Source organism: Nerophis lumbriciformis, linkage group LG11, assembly GCF_033978685.3.
Source record: "Nerophis lumbriciformis linkage group LG11, RoL_Nlum_v2.1, whole genome shotgun sequence".
In the NCBI taxonomy this organism is placed as follows: Eukaryota; Metazoa; Chordata; class Actinopteri; order Syngnathiformes; family Syngnathidae; genus Nerophis; species Nerophis lumbriciformis.
The window spans coordinates 28,263,887-28,289,972 of NC_084558.2; the positions used below are offsets into that span (position 1 = coordinate 28,263,887).

Consider the following 26,086-nt stretch of genomic DNA (forward strand, 5'->3'; position numbering starts at 1 on the left):
GGGTCACCATGTTATATTTTTAAACTCTTGTTCTAGTACATACATGTGTTTTTCAAATAAAGTATGCTTAATTCAGGTCAAAAAAAATTCCAAAATAAACAAATGCATCACTATCCGTGTGCGAGGTGAAACAGTACATCATACACCAAAGTGGAGCAAAGAATATGTGCTTTAAACGCTTTTTCCAACTGCTCAAATTAAATATTATAGTGGAGATGTTTTGTAAATTAAGCACAATTAAATGTTGCCAGTCATTTATTATCTGCTGTGCATATGCATGTATAGGAGATCACTAGAATAAGACTAACAACACAATAGTTATGTTTTTATAGATGCAAGTAACATTTTTAATGGAAAAATGAGGCAGTATCGTGCTTTATTGAATGCACATTGTGTTGAAATATGTTGTTATGCATAGTAATCTTCATTTTATTTATGTATTTTGTTTTTATTTTTCTATATTCTTCCCCTACACTAGAACACAAATGTCCCCCACCAATGTTAAGATGCTAAATTGCGCCCTTGAATATGACATACTGTTATGTTACTGCACAGTACAGTACAGTACAGTACAGTACAGTACAGTATGTCCCTGCAGTTACGTTCAAGCCCAGCAAGTGGCGGTCGTTCATGAGAACCTCTCACAGCCCCCTCTTCCGCCCCCACCTCTCGCCCCCTTCTGTAGTTTGTGATAGCTTGCATAGCAGGGGTGTAAAGTTTCACTGCTGTCCAATTAAGGGCTTTGCACGCAGCGTGTGAACAGCAGTGGGGCTTTAGATAACATTAATAAATCTGCACGTTGACTGGAGGCTGTATTGCAAATGCTATTAAGAGCAAGGGTGCAAATATGTCATAATACAACTATGGATACACACAATGCAGGTAATGTGCGTATTTAGTAAAAGCCTAAAGTATTTTTTTTTAATGTCGGATGAGTGTATATAATTTAAACATCTTAAAAACATGTTAGTTTTTGCACATCAAGGTGGCATTTTATCGAAAAAATAAGCTAAAAATGATGTTGACAGCCCTTACTTTGACACCCACGTGGTTGCCTGTTTACACTCGTACGTGATGACGTCACGAGTCAAGCCACGCCCCTTACGTTGCCAACAGAATGGCAGCGCTGGACGGACAAGAAAGGAGAAGAGACCAGGAAGAGTTTACCGCATTTTGTGGCGCTCCAAGTCGTCTGGAACTTTCCAAATTACACCCGGAATCCACTCCTCAGACGCACAAATGATGGATGCGGACACAGGTAATCCAGTCCTTAGAGGCTTTTATTATCATAGGAATACAATTTAAAAAACAAAATACAACTTCAGCTTTACGAGTGCGCTAGCAACCTAGCTTACTCTGCCCTACTATATTGCCTAAGCGAGGTCGAATGCATTTAAAGTGTATTTTGACCGAATATGTTGCCAGAATGTCTGCAAAGTGCTAGAACTAACAGGGAAGTCGACGTAAAAGAGGAAACGTTTGTCATCTTTAAAAAGTCCAAACATTTGGGTTAGTGCTTGTCTTGTGTGTGTCTAAGCAAACTGTCTAGTGGTCTCTATTTGAACTTGTGAGTATTCAAACAGGCCAGGTTTTACATTTCAGCAGCAAGTTAATAAAGCAAAGGTGTGCTGCCTACCTGAGTTGTTAGTGTGTTGCTGCAGTATCCCTTCAGCTTGCACCTGAAGGCAACGTGTGCAGCAATTGTGTTGCTACGAACAAATCAATGCAACAAAGTGGATACCTGTGTGTGTTAAATGCCTTCAATCAGGTTCTGTCAGTCAGAGATTTCACAATCCATATTCAATTGAGTGACTCACCATTAAAGTTAGCTGACAAGCTCTACAAACAAAAGAAAAAAACTAATCTAAAAATCATTCTTTTGTAGTTAATGCAGAGTGTAAAGCAGCGGTCCAGTTGCTTTGTGGCTCCTAAAGTCCATAGTTGAGTCACTTTATCTTGTATGTCCTCTGCAGTGGACATTTGTGTTGTGCATAACGAGGGAATTTTTCCCTGATATGTGTAATTCTGAAAAGAGACCAAAAACACATTTGCTACTATTTGCGCCAACAGCCATCTGTAGTAGCAAGTGTCTGACATCTAACCCTTAAAATACTGTGTGATGTTGAGATGCTCACCAAAAAAGACCAACGAAATGTGCTTGCAATGTCGTGAATGAATAAAATCAAATTATGTTAAAAAGGTAGAAAATGGATGGATGGATGAACAAAAGTTGTGCATTGACAGATCTTATTTCCTGCCGCATTTCATTGTTTTGCAGTTAATGCAGAGTGTGGAGCAGCAATCCAGCTGCTTTGTAGCTCTTAAAGTGGTCATTGTCTTGTACATTATGCAAGAAAACATAATTTTGCATGACATGAATCTACAAATGTGTGCTAGCAGACATCCAAGCATCAAAAATGAAGCTCAGACTCTCTCACAAGTTGTTTTTTCCGCCCTGGTGGACCGGCCCGAATGAGATTGATTATGAGCGTTTATTTTTGTCTTATTAGATTTCCACCGAGACTCACAGCGGATGCTTTCAAGCCGCACTAGAGAGAGAAAACAGCACAACAAGATCACATCAACAATGTTATCGTACTCTTCACCATAGATTACCGATTTAATATGTTTCTTTGTGTACATCCAGCTGGTGTCATGTAAACAAAACACCGCCAAACACGGGATGGGCTGGGCAGCCATCCGGTCTCGTGATTCTCGTTGTTGGCGGTCGTCATGTGACAGGCTATGCTGCAAATATTAGGCTAATTGATCTGATGCTGTGCTTAATCAGGCCGGGCTCAAAGGGCCGTTTGTTCAACCAGCGGTGCCTCATGCGTTGTTCTCGGACAACTGAAGCCAGGAGATTAAATTAGTTTGGTCAATTGTTTTTTGCTGGAAATCCAGTATATGAGAAATCCACAGCTCTATTGGGATTGAAAAGCACGAGTCTATTAAAATCTATTAAATTAAAATGTCAACATTTTCAATTAAAAGCATGCATTTTATTTTATTAGGGTCCTGTGGGTCTGTTTTGGGGGTTATTTTGGACTCTTTCAGTCTACTCCAATTATTGAAACATTGTGTAGAGCTACAAAACAGTGAGGTTCCATCAGGCTGGCAAAAGTTGGCGTGTCTTTTGTGGTCCTGGGTAGACATTTCAGGGACCGCCCTTTAATGGTTGGAATCCTTTTTAGCAGGTGATCCTTCTCTGTGGCTGCTGTTGGCCCTTAAGTCAAAGACCGTCCCAGTCTCGTGCAGAGTGCCCCAGGTTCAGTTTTTACCCTATACAGGCTTCCTCGCGGAGATATGAAAAATTTAAAGGTATATCTTCCATCCATCCATCCATCCATCCATCCATCCATTTTCTACCGCTTATTCCCTTCGGGGGGCGCAGGAGCCTATCTCAGCTGCATTCGGGCGGATTGCGGGGTACACCCTGGACAAGTCGCCACCTCATTATCTTCAGATATATATATATATATATATATATATATTAGGGTTGTTCCGATACGATATTTGGATCGGATCGGCCGCCGATATTTGCCAAAAAATGCGTATCGGCAAGGCATGAGAAAATGCAGATCCAGCTCCAGTTTAAAAAAAAATCCGGTCCGTGTTTTCCAACGCACCGATTTAAATAATACATTCCACTTTTCTGCTGCTCCCTAATTTCCGTTCCGCATTTTCCAGCACACCTTCAACACATCCACAGGTCTGTGTCCTAACCGTTAAGACGGCCATGTGAATTAAAAGTTACCGGTATCTCTGTGCGATATAGAAAATGACTATATTGTGATATTCGAGTATACGTTCTCACGCAGTTGCTTTTAGCTGCTGGCATTACACTACATGCTCTTCTCACTCTTTCTTGTCTCTCCTTCTCACAGACAGCAAGCGCACCTTCTTACACACGTCACATACTGTCACGTCATATGTCACATACGTATACGCCCTCCCCGAGCAGAGAGGTAGCAGCATGGCTAACGTTAGCTGTGATGCTAGCGCAGCCGTGCGAGTGGTAACGCGAATGAAGGAAGAATGAATTAATTCCCCCTATAAACAGCAGGGGGTCCATCGTCTGGCGGTGGTTTGGCTTCAAGTGGGAATATGTCGAACAGACAACCATAATTTGTCAATTGTGGAGCAAAAGCGTTGCTATAAAAAGTAGCATTACTGCTAATATGTAGCATCATTTGAAAAGTCCCCTGCTAGAGAATGAAGAGTGTTTGAAACTCCGCACGTCAACATCTCCATTCGGTGCCACACGCCCACACCATCAAAATGCCGAGGCAAACATTTCCAGATCAACACCGTATGAAAAAAGTAGTGATTTTTTTAGTTGTGATTTCCTTCTCTGCATGAAAGTTTAAAAGTAGCATATATTAATGCAGTATGAAGAAGAATGTTTTAATGTAGACACATAGAATCATCAAACTGCTGTGATTATATGCATCAAGTGTTAATTCAAGGCTAAGGCAAAATATCAAGATATATATCGTGTATTGCGATATGGCCTTAAAATATCGCGATATTAAAAAAAGGCCATATAGCCCAGCCCTAGTTCAATGATGCCATTTCTGTTTGTCATGTATAATTTTGTCTATTTTGTGTTTATCCTTGAATAAACAGGTCAGTTTCTTGTTACCAACCATTGTGTATTATTCAAACTCACCTAATTCAGCTGGCTAGTTGTTATCAGGAGTACTAAAACCCTTTTCAACATGAATCTGACAACTAAGTAGGCTAAATAATTTTAAACTTTAATACATGCTCGGATAGGCCAGTATCGGTATGGGATCGGAAGTGCAAAAACAACATCGGTATCGGATCGGAAGTGCAAAAACCTGGATCGGGATATCCCTAATATATATATACATATACATACAGGTAAAAGCCAGTAAATTAGAATATTTTGAAAAACTTGATTTACTTCAGTAATTACATTCAAAAGGTGTAACTTGTACATTATATTTATTCATTGCACACAGACTGATGCATTCAAATGTTTATTTCATTTAATTTTGATGATTTGAAGTGGCAACAAATGAAAATCCAAAATTCCGTGTGTCACAAAATTAGAATATTACTTAAGGCTAATACAAAAAAGGGATTTTTAGAAATGTTGGCCAACTGAAAAGTATGAAAATGAAAAATATGAGCATGTACAATACTCAATACTTGGTTGGAGCTCCTTTTGCCTCAATTACTGCGTTAATGCGGCGTGGCATGGAGTCGATGAGTTTCTGGCACTGCTCAGGTGTTATGAGAGCCCAGGTTGCTCTGATAGTGGCCTTCATCTCTTCTGCGTTTTTGGGTCTGGCATTCTGCATCTTCCTTTTCACAATACCCCACAGATTTTCTATGGGGCTAAGGTCAGGCGAGTTGGCGGGCCAATTTAGAACAGAAATACCATGGTCCGTAAACCAGGCACGGGTAGATTTTGCGCTGTGTGCAGGCGCCAAGTCCTGTTGGAACTTGAAATCTCCATCTCCATAGAGCAGGTCAGCAGCAGGAAGCATGAAGTGCTCTAAAACTTGCTGGTAGACGGCTGCGTTGACCCTGGATCTCAGGAAACAGAGTGGACCGACACCAGCAGATGACATGGCACCCCAAACCATCACCCAACCATGCAAATTTTGCATTTCCTTTGGAAATCGAGGTCCCAGAGTCTGGAGGAAGACAGGAGAGGCACAGGATCCACGTTGCCTGAAGTCTAGTGTAAAGTTTCCACCATCAGTGATGGTTTGGGGTGCCATGTCATCTGCTGGTGTCGGTCCACTCTGTTTCCTGAGATCCAGGGTCAACGCAGCCGTCTACCAGCAAGTTTTAGAGCACTTCATGCTTCCTGCTGCTGACCTGCTCTATGGAGATGGAGATTTCAAGTTCCAACAGGACTTGGCGCCTGCACACAGCGCAAAATCTACCCGTGCCTGGTTTACGGACCATGGTATTTCTGTTCTAAATTGGCCCGCCAACTCCCCTGACCTTAGCCCCATAGAAAATCTGTGGGGTATTGTGAAAAGGAAGATGCAGAATGCCAGACCCAAAAACGCAGAAGAGTTGAAGGCCACTATCAGAGCAACCTGGGCTCTCATAACACCTGAGCAGTGCCAGAAACTCATCGACTCCATGCCACGCCGCATTAACGCAGTAATTGAGGCAAAAGGAGCTCCAACCAAGTATTGAGTATTGTACATGCTCATATTTTTCATTTTCATACTTTTCAGTTGGCCAACATTTCTAAAAATCCCTTTTTTGTATTAGCCTTAAGTAATATTCTAATTTTGTGACACACGGAATTTTGGATTTTCATTTGTTGCCACTTCAAATCATCAAAATTAAATGAAATAAACATTTGAATGCATCAGTCTGTGTGCAATGAATAAATATAATGTACAAGTTACACCTTTTGAATGCGATTACTGAAATAAATCAAGTTTTTCAAAATATTCTAATTTACTGGCTTTTACCTGTATATGAGCAGTCGTGCTCATAAGAAAAATGGGCTGCATGGTCAAGTGGCCAAAAAGTTACATTTTGGGCTCATCACTCCAAATTACTTTGTTCCAGAAGTTTTGAGGCTTGTCTCTGTGCTGTTTGGCGTAATGCAAGCGGGATACTTTGTGACATTTGCGCAGAAATGGCTTTCTTCTGGCGACTCGACCATTTTTCTTCCAGTGCCTCCTTATTGTGCATCTTGAAACAGCCACACCACAATTTTCAGAGAGTCCTGTATTTCAGCTGAAGTTATTTGTTGATTTTTCTTTCCATCTCAAACAATTTTCCTGGCAGTTGTGGCTGAAATTCTTTGCGGGTCTACCTGAATCCCTCATTTTCCACTTCTTAATCAGCGTTTGAACACTGCTGATTGGCATTCTTAATTCCTTGGATGTCTTTTTATGCAGTTCAAGTACCTTTTCTTGCAGATCCTTTGACAATTCTTTTGCCTTCCCCATGACTCAGAATCCAGAAACATCTGTGCAGCACTGGATTAAAGATGCAATGGTCTGTCGGAAGCCCAGAAACTCACTGACCTTTTATACACACACATTAATTACAAACAAACAGGTCACAGGTGAGGATTGGAACCTTGATTGGCCATTCAAACCTGTTTGTGTCAACTTTTGTGCATGTTATCAGGTCAAAGTCATTGAGGTATGTAAACTTTTGATCATGGTCATTTGGGTACTTTCTTTTGTCATTTTGATTTAAAAAGAGTAAACACAGTTGTTTGCCAAGAAATAGCTTCACGCAACCATTAAGCATGAGTGGAAGAAAGGTTTTTGTGTTGTCATTCATATTTTCTGAAGAATGGCCAAGAAATCATAAATTCTCCCAGGGTATGTAAACTTATGAGCACAACTGTGTATATATAAAGAATTGTCTGACTGAAGGTGACGGTGCGTTCCGCTTACCTTGGAAGTTTGAAGTCAGAGCTCGGAACGACGTCACAGCCGAGCTATTCACGTTCCAGTTGTCAGAAATCAAGATGGCCACATCCATGAAGGCTATTCTTGCGTTTGCCCTGTCGGAATATAGAATAACTTCTGGGCAAATATGTGCTCCTTCTGTAAGCTTTAAACATCTTGGGGAGCTCTGGGCATCACTAATAAGTCAGAGTTCTTTGAATGCAGATTTCTGGCCGGGTCATATGGTACAATACAATCAGCAAAATAGGTTGGAACTAGACCATTTAGTATTTTATACGTAATTAGTAAAACCTTAAAAGTCACATCTTAAGTGCACAGGAAGCCAGAGTGACTTCAAGATACAGTACAAAATATTAACCATTTGGGTCCTCCATGGTCAGGTGCCTGCATACTTGGCAGATCTTGTCTTTTCACTGCTGTTGGGTCACTGCGGTCTGCTGACCCTCCTTCGACAGTACTTGTTTACAAAATGAATAACTAAAGGTGATAAACCCTTTGAGTCAGTTGCTCCTAAATGGTGGAATGTACTCCCATGTGAGCTGAGAGCTGCTCCTCATGTGGACTTTGTTAATAAAAACACATTTGCTCAAGCGTGCGTTCCAGTAATATTCCTGTGATATTACATTATTATGGAATATGTTTCTGTTGTTGTCTCATGCTAAATGCTGATGTTTGGTTGTACTCTTTGTATTTTAACAATGTGGATAACCGTTAGGAGGTGTCAAGTACCTACCTGTATGACTGTGAGGTGTTCGGCTGAAAAATTGGCAAAAAAGTTAGGTTGTTACTAGCATGTGTCATGTACCAAGTTATATGACTCTAAAATGTGCGGCTAAAAAAAGTTAACATGATAATGTTAGCTGGCTAGCATGCTAACAGCTTGTGTCATGTACCAAGTTATATGATTTTAAGGCAGTGGTGTCAAACGTACGGCCCGAGGGCCGGGTCAGGCCCACGAACAGGTTTTATCCGGCCCACGCGATGAGTTTGCTAAGTATAAAAATTAACCTGACATTTTTGAATGAAAGAAACAGCTGTTCTAAATGTGTCCACTGGACTTCACAATAGCAATTCTTTGTATCTTTGTAGATGATGCTACATATGTACAAAATAAACCACATGATGTTAGTACATCAGTCGAGGAAAATATATAAATAACATCCTGTAATTTATCTTGATAGATTGAAAATTAACACCAATGAGTTGACTGATGAACATTATCACATAATTTATTCAGAAAATATAAATAACGACAAATAAAGATAGGAAATACTATTAACCGCAACATGTAAGTGTAAAGAAAAGCCCTACAACATTATAATTTGTACATTTTCAGAATGTGCGTGTTCTATTTTTATACAAAGATCTGAAGTTGTCTTTATTTTTAAGTTATCGTGCCGTGATGTTACCAGTCCGGCCCACTTGGGAGTAGATTTTTCTCCATGTGGCCCTCAATCTAAAATGAGTTTGACACCCCTGCTCTAAGGTGTATGTCTGCAAAATTAGCCAAAAGAAGTTAGCATGCTAAGCATTCACAAAATACAATGTACTTACATTAGATCAATCAGTAGCATGAGACAAATAATACATTATGTGTTACTTAAACTTTTGTAAACCAACATGATCATGACATATTTGGGGTTTCATTTGTAATTTTCTTTGGGCGCTACAATTAGATGATGCCCAATGGGATGCGTGGCGGTCATGCTTTGTGGGGATTTGTCTTGATGACATCTCACTCTCAATTTTTTTCCCAATTTACATTTCGGCATCCTGCTGTTTACATCCTTGAGAGCAGCTGACATATTATTAGGGATGCCTTTGCATCCTCACACACACGTTCATGCTCACTTTCACGCACACTGTCTTGCCTCTGGCCTCCCCCGCCGACCCCCCCTCCTCCATTCCGGGTGACTAGCATTACCGCCGCTCCAAGATGGACAGGCCCGGCCCGGATTAGCGCTTGGCTGTAATCTGGGACACTGCAGATTACGCTTTTCATTTCATCGCCAAGCCCTGGGGGTCACGTGAGCGGGAGCCATCGGATGGATGGATGGATGGATGGATGGACGAGAGGGTTGGAAGCAGCAGCACATCATGTTGCACGTTAGTGTTGGAAAGAATGGACTGAAGAAGGAGCAGAAAGTCCAACATCCCGAAACGACGACGAGTCACATGCTCGCAATCAGTAAAGGAGCGACCGGAGATCATGGAACCTCTGGAGGAGTACCGCTCACCCTTTGACTTTGAGCAAGGCGTCAACGCCAGCTACATGTACCTGTCGCCCGCCTACAGCAACACGCCGCCCAGCTCGCCGGCCCTCCCGAGCCGAGGTAAAACGACAACCGGTTCAGTAGAAGAAGAACGGCTTGTTTGTTGACCATCGCTGACCTAATCATGGCCTCTGTGTCTTCTAACAAAGACGCAAAGATTCAACTCATTCATCGGCTCATCAGCTGATGTTTGCGTAGCGCTAACAAACAGGAAGTGATGTGCCAAACTTCTGCCTTTACACTTGATACTTCTCCTTTTTGTGCGCTCTAACATGTTTTTTCCCCTGAAGTGGGAGTGTTTGGAATGGTGTGGGAGTTTTGGCAGCATGCGTCTGTGTGGGGAAATCATGGTCACAATTTTCACTTTAAACCATTTTTAATGTAGTGTGAACTTTGCCTCTCATAGCATATTAACTACCAAAAGTGGGCAGCATATTATGACCAAGTCCAAGGGCCTATTTAGTCATTTGGGGGCCCAAGGCAGGACGACTCATTGTGGCCCCGCGCATAACAAAAACCACAGTAATTTTTGACGAGTAGCGCTATTATTGTGAAGGCCGGAAGTGTGTGACTGGTGGGAAACTTGATGGTGGCCGTGTTTAAAGGAGAGGCGAGACTGTTGTTGACTTTTAAAAAGTGCATCTCAAGTTCCTGCTTGTCTTTCTGCTACTTCCTACTTCTGTTACCATAGTTGACCATTTCGAGCACTTTAATACTCGCATTTTTGTGATGAAAATCCTCACTCTCCTTTGCATCCTGCACTGACAATAGCTCTTGCTGTGTAGATCGTGTACATTTGGTGTTACTAAAAAAAAGTAGACACCTTGGGTTTGAATAAAGACTGCTCTTTCTCCTTGCCTTCTCCTCTTCTCCCCTCCACTTGGGTAACACCACCTCAAATTATTTTTAAACCAGTTTGTTTTGGTACGTCTTTCTGAATCTAGTCTGCACATGCGTAGCCACATGATAATGTTTTCAAGCGCATGAATTAAGAAAAAAATCGATACCGTACTTCCCGAGCTATTCTAATATTCAAGCCGCACTCACCAAATTTTTATTTATATACCCTAATTGTTTGCAAACGGTGCCTGTCACACGGCAGTAAAACAGCTTTTTAAACAAGACGGAAGTCATCGTCATGAACCCACTAGCTGCGGAAGCTAGCTCTCCAATCAGCTAAACAGATTCAATAACGCCATTGTGACGTTTTGGTGAATTTACCAAACTCACACAATTCTAACACAGACACTTGGAAACGTGTTAGCATATTTGCTATTGCTAATGACGCTAACTTAATTACATTACAATAGCACGTACAAATATGCATGAAAACACATCTACAGACATCACACATGGGACGGTTTACTAAGTATGAATTGTTTTAGTTATATTTTAAAACTTACAAATGTTGCTTGGATAGATGAAGAATCCTTCCGAGGAGAAACACTATGGACAAATTTACTTTCAGCACAAAAGTACATTGTCAACCCGCAGCACCTTCGGTAAGCGTACTCGTCCAAAAGATGGCGCCATAGCAGAAACAATAATCCACCTTTTCAGTATCTCTGTTGGTGTTCTATAAAAACTGTTTGTTGAATACAAAACATCATGGCCGTTAGCGAATATCTATAAATTAGCCGCACTGTTTCATAAGCCGCAAGGTACAAAGCGTTGGAAAAAAGTAACTGCTTATGGTCCAGAAAATACGGTGCTTGTTTTACATATAAATAAAATGCATTCATGTTTTTTTCTGAGATGGTTTGGGGCTCCAGTGGTAGGTCCACCCATGACCAAGTCTATAGAAGATGCTGAACTTCCTTAGCACTAGCTAGAAATGTGTGGAACTGCTCAGCTAGCTTCTTCTGCTTCGGCACCCACAAGTTACCCCATAACTGTATTTTATGGTGCCCTTTTTCTTTACAAAAACGCTAACTTAACTTTTCAAAATGGAGAACTAGCTTAGTTTTTTCACAAGCTGTTGAAGTGGAAAGTGACTCTCTCTCACCCCTAGTGAGGCAAAGTAGTATTACATAAAACAACCCTACCTCATCTTTACTCAACACAAAAATATTTTATTTATCCATAAATCTTGCCTCGTAATCTGTCAATCAATTAGGAGTGGGACTCCACCCTATTATTACAATTTTATTTTTTAGGGGGTTTGGGTAATTTAGGGAAAGGGAATTTACTGTGGAAAAACAACCAATTAAACGTCTTTTGGACAACAAACGTTAGAGCCGGTCCAACATCAGTGATCTCTGACCTTTGGACAGCCCCAACATCTTACTAAGAGTAAATATTTTTACAGCTTCAAACTTCGTGTTTTAGTCATCTCACTTCTGTGTCCCAATACTTTTGTCCTGAAAGTACATCTCCCAGGTCTAAAATTGGTGACCTCACAAAGTGACTAAGTGAGTCCAACTTGTTTGTGGAAATGCTTAACAGAAAGTAATGGAAGCTATACAAATAGAGACCTACTCTTAGCTGTCCCAAAACTTCTTCATCTAGAAGGTTCTTGGTGTCATTGACGGTGATCCTGCTTGCTTCAGTCCACTCTTCCATTATCTAACGGGCATCCTGTGAGCCGCTTTCCACCTCACCATCAAGTGTACATGATAGTGTTGTTTACCTTTCAGGTCACCAGCAGCAGCAGCATCTTCTAGATCCTGTCGCCGAGGTAGGACAGGACGTGGCCATGAGTGTCGGGCCCCCGTCGCCTCCCCCCGCCATGACCGAGGAGGAGCGCCAGGAGCTGCAAATAGAGCTACTGAAGGTGAGCGGCCCATGGAGTCACCTGGCTAATGTCCGTTATAAACAGTTCTCTACATTGCTACTACGCAGACTGCTGCGTTGTGAGTGGAGTGAGGGTCCCCCAGGATAACTAAAATTTGCGTATCGATTGTGGAGACATCAGCTCAATCTCTCTGTCGCATCTGTGCAAGAGAAAGGTGAAATACCGTATTTTTCGGATTATAAGTCGCAGTTTTTGGGGGTGCGATTTATGTGTGAAATTATTAACACATTACCGTAAAATATCTAATAATATTTATCTCATTCACGTAAGGGACTAGATGTATATCAGCAATCGTCACACACACACGTCAACCAATAAAAATTTGGCGGGGGCGGGTCATGGCAGAAGTGCATTGGTAAACATATAGCATGTTCTATATGTTATAGTTATTTGAATGACTCTTACCGTAATATGTTACGTTAACATACCAGGCACGTTCTCAGTTGGTTATTTATGCGTCATATAACGTACACTTATTCAGCCTGTTGTTCACTATTCTTTATTTATTTTAAATTGCCTTTCAAATGTCTATTCTTGATGTGTGGGGGAGCAGGGTTGGGGTGGGGGCGGGGTTTGGTGGTAGCAGGGGTGTATAATGTAGCCCGGAAGAGTCAGGGCTGCATGGGATTCTGGGTATTTTTTCTGTTGTGTTTATGTTGTGTTAAGGTGCAGATGTTCTCCCGAAATGTGTTTGTCCTTCTTGTTTGGTTTTGGTTGAAAGTGTGGCGCATTATTAGTAAGAGTCTTAAAGTTGTTTTATATGACCACCTTCAGTGTAACCTGTGTGGCTGTTGACCAAGTATGCCTTGCTGTCACTGGCGTATGCAAGTAGAAGATGCATACAACAAAAGGCTTGGCTGGCACGCTGTTCGTACAGATTGTTAGAGGGCGCAAAATGCTGCACCATCATGGCACGCCCTTATTATTATTGTTAGGGTGAAAATCGGAGAATATTAATCCCGGGAGTTTTCTGCGAGAGGCACCGAAATCCGGAAATCTCCTGGGAAAATCGGGAGAGTCGGTAAGTATGCAGCTGAGCCGCATCAGAGTGATCAAAGAGCCGCATGCGGCTCCGGAGCCGCGGGTTGCCGACCCCTGCTCTAGTGCGACTTATATATGTTTTTTTCCTTCTTTATTATGCATTTTCGGCTGGTGCGATTTATACTCCGGAGCGATTTATAATCCGAAAAATACGGTCGTTCCAAAAATATCGTAAAATTGTGTATATTTTTTTACATCAGAGCCTGGTTTAAAGAGAACAGACATCATCGGATATTCGATCAATCTAAATCTTATATAAGACAAAGAACAAATTCTTTGAATGTATATATTTACATTACAGCTTGTTTTAAAGAGAATAGAGTGAGGTTCCACAGGCTGGCTAACAGAAATATGTAAGTATAAGAGAAATACAACATTTTGTGTCAGACCATTATAGAACTATTAAAATATTATGAATTTACAATATTCAAGTGAATGGAGTGAGGTTCCCCAAAGGTGGATTATGTTAGCGTATTAATTGTCAGACATTAGATCAATTCTGCTGTAGTGGAAGACAAGAAGTAGATTAAATAAATAGTTATAGTTATACATATAGTAATGGCGTGAGGTTCCCCGGGCTGGCTAACATTAGTAGCCACATTAGCCAAATGCAAAATTTTCTGTCAAGACTATTATTATATAACTAATGATTTACTGTATATATATATCTTCAATACACACTGGTTTTAAGTGAATGGAGTGAGGTTCCCCCAGGCTGGCTAACGTTAGCATATCGACTCTAGGACATGAGACAAATCTCGCGGTAGTATAAGACAAATGAAAAATAGTTCAGAAATATAGTTATGCTGTATATGTCTACAACACACCTTGGTTTAAAGTGAATGGAGAGATGTTCCTCAAAAATTACAGATTTTAGCCTATCGATTGTCAGACATCAGATCAATCCCGCTGTAGTGTAAGACAAGAAATAGATGAAATATATAGTAATGTTGTATATATCTACAAACAACACCCCTAGTTTCAAGTGAATGGAGTGAGGTTCTCCGGGCTGGTTAAAATTAGTAGCCGCATGAGCCAAATACAAAATTTTCTGTCAGACTAATATTCTATAACTAATGAATTACTGTATATATCTCTTCAATACACACTGATTTCAAGTGAATGGAGTGTGGTTCCCCCGGCTGGCTAACATTAGTGTATCGACTGTAGGACATGAGACATATCTCGCTATAGTATAAGACAAATAAACTGTTTAAAAATATAGTTATGCTGTATATGTCTAAAACACACCTTGGTTTAAAGTGAATGGAGTGAAGTTCCTCAAAAATTAAACATTTTAGCCTATCGATTGTCAGACATCGGATCAATCTTGCTGTAGTATAAGACAAAAGATAGATGAAATATATAGTAATGTTGTATATATCTACAAACAACACCCATAGTTTAAAGTGAATGGAGTGAGGTTCCTCAAAGGGTGGCTAAGGTTAGCGTATCAATTGTCAGACATTAATATCAACAATACACCCTGGTTTCATGAATGCAAATATGAAAAATAGCTAAATTTTTGTTTCATCTGACCACATAACTTTCCTCCAGAAGGTCTTATCTTTCTCCATGTGATGTCAGATGAAACAAAAATTGAGCTATAATACCCAGCAATATGTTTGGAGGAGAAAAAGTGAGGCCTTTAATCCCAGGAGCACCATTCCTACTGTCAAACATGGTGCTGGTAGTATTATGCTCTGTGCCTGTTTTGCTGCCAATGGAAGTGGTGCTTTACAGAGAGTAAATGGGACAATGAAAAAAGAGGATTACCTCCAAATTCTTCAGGACAACCTAAAATCATCAACCCGGAGGTTGGGTCTTGGGCGCAGTTGGATGTTCCAACGGGACAATGACCCCAAACACACGTCAAAAGTGGTAAAGGAATGGCTAAATCAGGCTAGAATTAAGGTTTTAGAATGGCCTTCCCAAAGTCCTGACTTAAACGTGTGGACAATGCTGAAGAAACAAGTCCATGTCAGAATACGAACAAATTTAGCTGAACTGCACCAATTTTGTCAAGAGGAGTGGTCAAAAATTCAACCAGAAGCTTGTGGATGGCTGCCAAAAGCGCCTTATTGCAGTGAAACTTGCCAAGGGACATGTATCCAAATATTAACATTGCTGTATGTATACTTTTGACCCAGCAGATTTGGTCACATTTTCAGTAGACCCATAATAAATTCATAAAAGAACCAAACTTCATGAATGTTTTTGTGACCAACAAGTATGTGCTCTAATCACTCTATCCCAAAAAAATAAGAGTTGTAGAAATTATTGGAAACTTAAGACAGCCATGAAATTATGTTCTTTACAAGTGTATGTAAACTTTTGATCGCGACTGTAGTAATGCTGTATATATGTATCCACATTACAGTGTGCGTTAAAGTGAATGGAGTGAGGTTCCACAGGTTGGCTCACGGGAGAATCGGTGTAAGCCAAGTACATCATTCTATGTCGGACATGATTGCAATTTTTGAAACTATTGATAATGTTTATATCTACAGTACAACTTAGCTTGGTATGAAGTGTGGTTTCACATGTTGACACATTTAGCACACCGTGATTCTAAAGGATTGATATGGAGTAGACATGTATCTGTGATGCATCACACACTGGTTCTCAGTGGATAGAATGAGGTTCCACATGTTAAAGAAGTTAGCGCTCTCTCTCTTGACATGCACATTACTTAAACATCCCTGTTTTGTTGCACTTGTCTTGTGCATTTTTAAAAGTGAAGAGGGTTCGCTCAGAGCTTCCGGTTTTGGAAGTAACTCAAAATCGCTTCGTTTACTATTCTGTGGTTAGCGGCTAATTAGCGCATGCTTATAACGCAAGTCAATAAGAAGTGCACACAATAAGACTGTCTTACTGATAATTGTTGTTCGTTAATTAGAAGCTTGTAATTGTGTGTCCAGGTGGAGGAGGAGATCCAGACGCTGTCCCAGGTGCTGGCGGCTAAGGAGAGACAGCTGGCCGACATCAAGAGGAAGCTGGGAGTGACGCCTCTTAACGAGCTCAAGCACAACTTCACCAAGACCTGGCAGGAGGTCACCACCTCCTCGGCGTACGTACCCACGCCTGCAAACAGGAAGTTCCATGCAATGTTAGCCAATCAGATGACAGCAATGGCTTTTATGGTCACGGTGGTTATTTGCGCCGGTCGAATATTACCTTCACTTCTTCTCGTCATTTCCTCGAGCACGAGGAAAGTATGGAGCGTCTCCCTGGCAGGAAATGAGCTGCCGTCTGACGCTTTGAGGCACATTTTCATCGCATTGTTTGGACATCACCGTCTTCCTGTCTCCCTCTCAGCTACAAGAGGACGTCCGAGACGCTGTCGCACGCCGGCCTCAAGGCCACGGCGGCCTTTTCCAACGTGGGCTCGGTCATCAGCCGCAAGCTGGAGGACGTCAGGTGAGACAACTTGGAATGTCCTGCCTGTAGCGCAGAGCAACAGTTAGCATGCTAGTTAGCGTCATCCTCATAACGCAGCCGTGCTAATGACCCTCTGCCTAAGCTAACGTACATCAGACCCCCTAAGTGGGGCTCTGTCTTGTCCCCCCGTGTGGATTAGCAAGATGCTAACAAGATTATCAGGCTCCTCTAAGCTCCTGATTGCTTAGAAATGCAACCTTGTGGATGAGTGGGTTGGGGTGCAAAAGGGGTCAGAGTGTGAGTGCGTATGTATGTGCGCGTGTGTGTTTGAGTGTGTGTGTGTGTGTGTGTAGGGTTCTCAAAATTAGATTGCCCCCTCCCCTTAAAGTACAAAGGATAAGCACACTCACTCACAATCAGACCTAATAGGATGTAGCAGGATCAACACTACTCAATGGTGTGTGTGTGTGTGTGTGTGTGTGTGTGTGTGTGTGTGTGTGTGTGTGTGTGTGTGTGTGTGTGTGTGTGTGTGTCTGTCTGTGCGTGCGTGTGTGCGTAGTAAAAGTGTACCTACGATGCTGCAATGACCACTAATCCCCCTCCCCAACTCTATTTTTTTTAACGCTGCTGACTAGCAAGCGCTCTTTGCAGCACTCTGCTAGCATGCCTGTCATGAGGTAAGGTTGTCACTTATGTAGCCTTTTCTAATGTTTATTTGTCAGATTCTACTTTTTAAGATGTATTTATTTTAATATGTATTTTAAAATGATACACATAAATGCTTACAATGTTTTTCTAATTCTGCTGCAAAAATGCCATATTAAAAACATACATAGTAATTTATACATGTATTTGATATATACTGTACATATATACAGTATATATTTTTTTCTTTTTATTTTATTTTATTTTGCAATATCATTTTGATGATTCAAAACCAGTGAAGTTGGCACTTTGTGTAAAAGGTAAATAAAAACAAAATACAATGATTTGCAAATCCTCTTCAATCTATATTCAGTTGAATAGACCGTAAATACAAGATATTTAACGTTCAAACTGTAAAACTTTATGTTTTGCAAATATTAGCTCATTTGGAATTTGATGCCTGCAACATGTTTCAAGAAAGCTGGCACAAGTGGCAAAAAAGACTGAGAAAGTTGAGAAATACTCATCACACACTTATTTGTAACATCCCACAGGTAAACAGGCTAATTGGGAACAGGTGGGTGCCAAATTTGGGTATAAAAGCAGCTTCCATGAAATGCTCAGTCATTCACAAACAAGGATGGGGCGAGGGTCACCACTTTGTCAACAAATGCGTGAGCAAATTGTCGAACGATTTAAGAATATTTCTCAACGAGCTATTGCAAGGAATTTAGGGATTTCACCATCTACAGTCCGTAATATCATCAAAAGGTTCAGAGAATCTGGAGAAATCACTGCACGTAAGCAGCAAGGCTGAAAACCAACATTGAATACCCGTGACCTTCGATCCCTCAGGCGGTACTGCATCAAAAAGTGACATCAGTGTGTAATGGATATCACCACATGGGCTCAGGAACACTTCAGAAAACCACTGTCAGTCACTACAGTTTGTCGCTACATCTGTAAGTGCAAGTTAAAACTCTTCTATGCAAAGCCAAAGCCATTTATCAACAACACCCAGAAATGCCGCCGGCTTCGCTGGGCCTGAGATCATCTAAGATGGACTGATGCAAAGTGTAAAAATGTTCAGTGGTCTGACGAGTCCACATTTCAAATTGTCTTTGGAAACTGTGGACGTCGTGTCCTCCGGACCAAAGAGGGAAAGAACCATCCGGATTGTTATAGGCGCAAAGTTCAAGAGCCAGCATCTGTGATGGTATTAGGATTAGTATTATTATTAGGTATTAGTGCCCAAAGCATGGGTAACTTACACATCTGTGAAGGCGCCATTAATGCTGAAAGGTACATACAGGTTTTGGAGCAACATATGTTGCCATCCAAGCAATGTTATCATGGACGCCCCTGCTTATTTCAGCAAGACAATGCCAAGCCACGTGTTACAACAGCGTGGTTTCATAGTAAAAGAGTGCGGGTACTAGACTGGCCTGCATGTAGTCCAGACCTGTCCCCCATTGAAAATGTGTGGCACATTATGAAGCCTAAAATATGACAATGGATATGACAATGGAGACCCCGGACTGTTGAACAACTTAAGTTGTACATCAAGCAAGAATAAAAAATAATTCCACCTGAAAAGCTTTAAAAATTGGTCCCCTCAGTTTACTGAGTGTTGTTAAAAGGAAAGGCCATGTAACAGTGGTAAAAATGCCCCTGTGCCAACTTTTTTGCAATGTGTTGCTGCCATTAAATTCCAAGTTAATGATTATTTGCAAAAAAAATTAAGTTTCTCAGTTCGAACATTAAATATCTTGTCTTTGCAGTCTATTCAATAGAATAGAAGTTGAAAAGGATTTGCAAATCATTGTATTCTGTTTTTATTTACGAATTACACAACATGCCAACTGGTTTTGGCTTTTGTAATTTAAGACACCACGAAGGTGCTTACAATGTTTTTCAAAAATATATAACTCATATTTGAATCATACATTTAAAATGATTATTTACTGTATGTATATATATGTATATGTGTATATATATACTGTATGTATGTATATATATATATATATATATATATATATATATATATATATATATAAATGTATTTTAAATATAAAAGTTAGATTATAATTCTACTGCAAAAATACCATATAAAAAAACAAATATATACGGTAATTAATTTATTTAATATTGGACATTTTTGTGGATGGTTTTTTAAAATTGTATTTTTATTTATTCTGCTGCTTTAATTCTATTTATTTCATCTTTATCTGTTTTTCTTCTTTGATATGGATCTGAAATAAAGTGACTATATAAATATTAATATATGCAATATCAAAAATCTATCAAACCCATTCATTTTTCAATAGGGTGCCAAAAAAGTGATACAAATTATAATAAAAACATATTTTACCTATATCCATCCATTTTCTACCGCTTGTCTCTCTCGGTTTTGTGGGGGTTGCTGGAGCCTATCCCAGCTGCACTTGGGCAGAAGGCGGGGTACACCCTGGACAAGTGGCCACCTCATCACAGGGCCAACACAGATAGACAACACTCACATTCACACCCATATATGTTCTACTATTTTATGTAACCTTAGAAATCATTTAAATGCAGGCATCTTTCTTTTCAGCATACTTAAAAAAAGACTAGTTGTTGTACTACATCCCACCTGCTAGTCAGTGATTGACTGCTCACTTTGACAATTTTTTGCAGGAACGCTCCTTCTTTCAAGTCGTTTGGGGAGAAAGTGGAGACATGGAAGGTAAAAATGTTGTCCTATAATATGCAATATGTATCATAACATATCTTGTTGTCTTTACGTATTTGTTGCCTGTCCAATCAATTGCTTTCACAACATGTTTTTTTTGTTGTGTTTGTTGCTGTTCTAGACTGGCTTGAGGAGTCCGTCCAGTGGCGACGTCGGCGGCGAGCTAGAGAGCGGCGCCATTCCCGCTATGGATCCTCAACAGGAGGACAAGCCCAGCGAGGAAACGCCGATGCACTGAGACCAAACCCTAAATCCTAACCCCTCTTTGACATCACATGTTCATTGTTTACCTTTTTATGTGCCAGCATCCTTCTGTTTGCTTGCAAATAACTCTCTTTTGTTGCCAATCACCTTTATTTAAAGTCATCTTAACACTTTTTTTTGTTTCCTTATGGAACTACCACACCTTTATTTCCTCCCAACTAAACTACAGTTACATTCCACTGCCCACACACACACACACACACACACACAGTCAAGGTTGGGCCGTGCTAGTGTCCAATGTCAATATTTGTCCACCATTGTTGGCAGAGCTGCTGCTATGTTACAAACTACACACTCTTTCATTAATGTGTCACTGCGTGAGAGTGTGACAAATGGTCCAAAAGTAAAGTAGAACATTTATAAACAAAATTAAATGTCTTCTGTGCTTTTGAAAGTTTTTTGTTTTTTTTAAATGTGTATTAAAATGCTTAATTAACCCCTTCAGATCGTTTGTTTTTATTAGAGGCACAATAATTGAATATTTTTTTAATGTTTAAATTAATACTGTATTCCCCTTTTTATTTTACTCCGACAAAAACGAGTTATTTTTTACAAAAGCAATTATGACTGCAGCTATTTCAAATGTAATTATTACCAAAATAAGCACACCATTTTGTGCCTGCTATTATCCATCCATCCATTTTCTACTGCTTATTCCCTTCTGGGTTGCGGGGGGTGCTGGAGCCTATCTCAGGTCCATTCGGGCGGAAGGCAGCGTAAAACCCTGGACAAGTCGCCACCTCATCACAGGGCCAACACAGATAGACAGACAAGATTCACACACTAGGGCCAATTTAGTGTTGCCAATCAACCTATCCCCAGGTGCATGTCTTTGGAGGTGGGAGGAAGCCGGAGTACCCGGAGGCAACCCACGCAGTCACGGGGAGAACATGCAAACTCCACACAGAAAGATGCCGAGCGCAGGATCGTACCCAGGACCTTCGTATTGTGAGGCAGACGCACTAACCCCTCTTCCACCATGCTGCCATTATGTTCAACCATATGTGCCGACACACCTGTGATGAGGTGGCGACTTGTCCAAGGTGTACTCCGCCTTCCGCCCAAGTGCAGCTGGGATAGGCTCCAGCACCCCTGCCACCCCAGAGGGGACCAGCGGTAAAAAAAAAAAAAAAAATGGATGGATTTGCCATCAGAATTTATATTAGCTGGAATTTAAAATTTTTTTAAAAATCACAATGTTTTGGATGCAGTTCGCAGTTTGAACAGAAGAGGGCGGAAGTAATAAAAAAAAAAAATGTTTGTACCTATTAAAGCTTTGACTAGTCCGGTTGCGGTTATTATACTACATTTATATGCTGAGGTTTTTAAAAAAATATTCACTCGCTATTATTATTATTATTTCTATTTATTTACTTCCCCTGGGCTCAATCCTAAGAAAGCATGATATTTATTTTCATTGTTATGCCGATGACACACAAATGTATTTTCCATTAAAGAGAAATCATGCCTCTTCAATGCAGCCATTACTTGCCTGTCTTGATGATATCAAGGCCTGGATGGCCCTAAACTTCTTAAATTTTAATGAAAAGAAGACAGAAGTAATAGTGTTTGGACCTAGTGGTACCTGTGAGCTCCCCCCTGTTGACTGTGGCCCTTTGGCTTTGCACGTTAAGCCCATGGTCACCAACCTGGGCTTTCGTATTGACTGTGATTTTAAATTGGACCGTCAGATTGGCACAGTGGTGAAAGCCAGCTTTTTTTATTTACGTCAGCTGGCCAAGGTTAAAAACCTTCTTTCTAGGCAACAGTTAGAGACAGTAATCCATGCCTTTATTACATCTCGGCTGGATTACTGTAACTCTTTATATTTTGGAATTAGTCAGTCCTCCCTCTCACGTCTGCAGCTGGTCTAAAATGCATCTTACCGACTTTTAACTAACACAAGAAAAAGAGAGCACATTACTCCTGTTTTAGCCTCCCTCCACTGGCTGCCTGTGTCTTTTAGAGTCCATTTTAAAATGATCTTACTCGTTTTTAAATCCTTACGTGGTCTTGCCCCACCTTACCTCTCTGAGCTGCTCCATCTCTATGCCCCCACCCGGTCCCTCAGGTCAGCTGATCAGCTGATCCTGGAGGTACCCAAAACAAAGCGCAAGCTCAGAGGGGACAGAGCTTTCTCTGTTGCGGGTCCCAAAGTCTGGAACGATCTCCCTCTCCATGTGAGACAGGCCCCTTCTTTGGCTTTTTTCAAGACCCTTCTTAAAACCCATTTTTATTCACTGGCTTTTAACCCAGCATGAGACTTTGAACTGTTTTTAGCTTTTAACTTTTGAACTGTTTTTAACTTTTAAACTGTTTTTATCTAACAAACTGTTCTTAGGGTAATTTATATTTACTTTTTAATTGTGTATTTTTATTTCTGTTTTAAATGTTATTTTTTAGTCTGTCCTTTGCCTCTATTTCTTTGTGGTGTACAGCCCTTTGTTTTTCAACTGTGCTTGTTTTTAAAGGGCTTTATAAATAAAGTTGGTATGGTATGGTATGGTATTATGTATGTCTAACACCACATAATAGGATTTGTTTTTCTGTATATTTATGACGTCTGGTAAAAAAAAAAAAAAAAAAGACGAGTGGACACAAGTTTTAACAAAGAGCTGCCAACAAAACAAACAAAATCTTTATTCCGTTAAAAGCTCCAGAGTTGTGTCGTCGTCGTCACGTCTGGAGTTTAAAAAGTTGTACAAACAACAACAGCAACAGCACCAGAACAAACGCGAGTGTCAGTAAACACATTTTACGACAAGGAAGGATGGCAAGTTCTACACACACACACACCAAAGAAAAAAAAAATTAAAATACAGGATTTAACAGTCAGTTTTCATGGAATATTTTCAAAGATTATTAGTGGAGGTGATAACATGGTGGGACGCCATAAAAATCCTTGGTGCGATAGAGTACTATTTAGGATCAAACATACATCATATATACTTATATATACACTGTATATATTGCAAGTGCTTTAAGTGGAGAGCTTAGTTATCCACAATTGAAATAAAGTTGTATTTGTACCTCTGTTATCTGTATGTAGACATTTCTGTTAAGTGGAGAGGGCGACATGTTTTTATGCTAAGCTAATCTATTAGACGGCTCTTTGGCAGACCCATTTTCCTTTCATGCCTAAAATGTGGAGTTCAGCATGATGCTGCTAGTGGTCATGGGCTTGCCCGTGAAAAAAATACAAATAAAAGGGGACAAGATGCATAGCTAACAAGAAGTTAAACTCGCTCGTGTGCTAGCTGCTAATGTCGACGCTAGGGAATTTACCAAAACAGTGTTTATTTTCCAAAATATTAGCTTCAAACTAATTAGTAGCTTGCCCAAAACTCTATCTAGCCTATAATGTGTTAGTCCCCCCCGCCAACGAACTATAGAAAAAGAACACAATTTAGCTTTACGCTGCATTTTCGCAGTTAGCTTAAAGCCTGCTATGGTTAAAGCTAGCCTCGCTATCGCTAAAAGGTTCTTTTGACGCTGCACGGACCAAAAAACATCACACCCTTTTTTTACTGCCACTTTAAACGGGATAAATAGCATCCATTACCATTTGTACATGACGTTTCGGACCTGTTGATGCTAGGCTAACCGAATATTTGCTTGATTTCTTTTGAATGTAATGTTCATACTTGCCAACCTTGAGACCTCCGAATTCGGGAGATAGGGGGGGGGGGGGGGGGGGGGTGAAGTGGGCGGGGTTGAGGGGGCGGGGTTTGGTGGTAGCGAGGATGTATATTGTAGCGTCCCGGAAGAGATAGTAAAAAGCAGGTATTGCCAATGTTGTTATTATTTACAGTGGATATTCAAACTTTAATTTAATTATTGAACATCAAATTTCCCTATAAAAAACAATGTCAATTTGATGTCCCTACAAAAGTCCATATATTTTAGTAAAAGTTTGTATACTTTGAACACAATATAAAGCGCTATACTAGAGATGTCCGACATTCCGATATTGTCCAACTCTTGATTACCGATTCCGATATCAACCGATACCGATATATACAGTCATGGAATTAACACATTATTATGCCTAATTTTGTTGTGATGCCCCGCTGAATGCATTAAACCAGGGGTCACCAACCTTTTTGAAACCAAGAGCTACTTCTTGGGTACTGATTAATGCGAAGGGCTACCAGTTTGATACACACTTTAATAAATTGCCAAAAATAGCCAATATGCTCAATTTACCTTTAACTCTATGTTATTATTAATAATTAATGATATTTATCTTTGTGGAAACACTGATCATCTTAATGATTTCTCACAATAAATATATATAGAAACAGATAAATATCAATATGCAACACTTTATTTTTATATTTTCTCTAAGTGCACATTTTTCAAATTGAACATTTTCAAATGATCACTTCTAAGACAGTCTTGTGAAATCACAATATCCCATTTTATCTAGCTAGCCACTAACATTTTTTAACAAATCATGAATTACTTTGCACCATGTTTGTACAAATAACAACTCATGTAAAATACAAAAGTCAACTCTCAAATTTTTAAATAAATCATGTCACACTTTGAACTGGACACCAAATCTGTTATCTGTTTCTTTGTCAGTTAGTGAAGACCAAGTCTTTAAAATATTTTCTTGGATTTTCAAATTTTATTTGAGTTTTGTCTCTCTTAGAATTAAAAATGTCGAGCAAAGCGAGACCAGCTTGCTAGTAAATAAATACAATTTAAAAAATAGAGGCAGCTCACTGGTAAGTGCTGCTATTTGAGCTATTTTTAGAACAGGCCAGCGGGCTACTCATCTGGTCCTTACGGGCTACCTGGTGCCCGCGGGCACCGCGTTGGTGACCCCTGCATTAAACAATGTAACAAGGTTTTCCAAAATAAATCAACTCAAGTTATGGGGAAAAAAATGCCAACATGGCACTGCCATACAATGTTCCCTCTAATTGTTCATGTGTGTGAGCAAACGCACAAACTCCCTGAGCATTCAGTGGAGCACATGTGAGCAACATCAGACGTGCACATTGTGGCCTCACTAGCGTCACACCTGTCCCAAACCTGACATCATAACAATTTAAATGTTTTATTAAAATAATTTTCTGATATAAGTGATTTTGCCCTCTTACAATGACAATAACAAAAAAACATGTTTTTCATGACCTATGTGCTAGTATTGTATGTCTGGCTGCGGGTCCTGCCTTTAAAAGAAATGTTACCCCTTTCAGAGATTACATTTAGTTCCTGTAACTTTCTGTCTGTAAAATACATCTTTTTATTAGCATTTATGAAATCTAGTGACAATATTTCATGAATAATATTCTTAGATTAACATTCTTAATAAATGGCAGTAAAATAAGCACACATCTGATTGAGGAGTCAGAGTGTTACGACCTGGCATTTACACATTGTGTGGCGTTGGGGTTGTCCGACTTTTTGTGTGGCCATAAACGCAGCAATGGCTAAGTGCCATGAGTGCGTGTGTTGGTGCAGGTGAGACAGAGCGAGCGGCTTCTGTTGAAAATACGGATGATAACGTTGGTTT

The 26,086-nt window shown here is 40.2% G+C and overlaps 1 protein-coding gene across 4 annotated transcripts; it reads left to right on the forward strand.

Moving 5' to 3' along the window:
• Positions 1-861: 861 nt before the first annotated feature.
• Positions 862-21,003, forward strand: tpd52 (tumor protein D52). 4 transcript variants are annotated; one of them, XM_061966918.1, is made up of 8 exons: positions 862-882; positions 1,117-1,258; positions 12,340-12,476; positions 16,460-16,608; positions 16,857-16,958; positions 17,555-17,596; positions 20,241-20,289; positions 20,417-21,003. In XM_061966918.1, the coding sequence occupies exons 1-8, from the start codon at positions 877-879 to the stop codon at positions 20,531-20,533; spliced, it is 744 nt and encodes a 247-aa protein (XP_061822902.1). In that variant the 5' UTR covers positions 862-876; the 3' UTR covers positions 20,534-21,003. The 4 variants fall into 4 exon arrangements, with proteins under 4 accessions (XP_061822902.1, XP_061822905.1, XP_061822904.1 ...); XM_061966921.1 differs by lacking the exon at positions 17,555-17,596; XM_061966920.2 differs by lacking the exons at positions 862-882; positions 1,117-1,258 and adding an exon at positions 9,466-9,763.
• Positions 21,004-26,086: the final 5,083 nt, after the last annotated feature.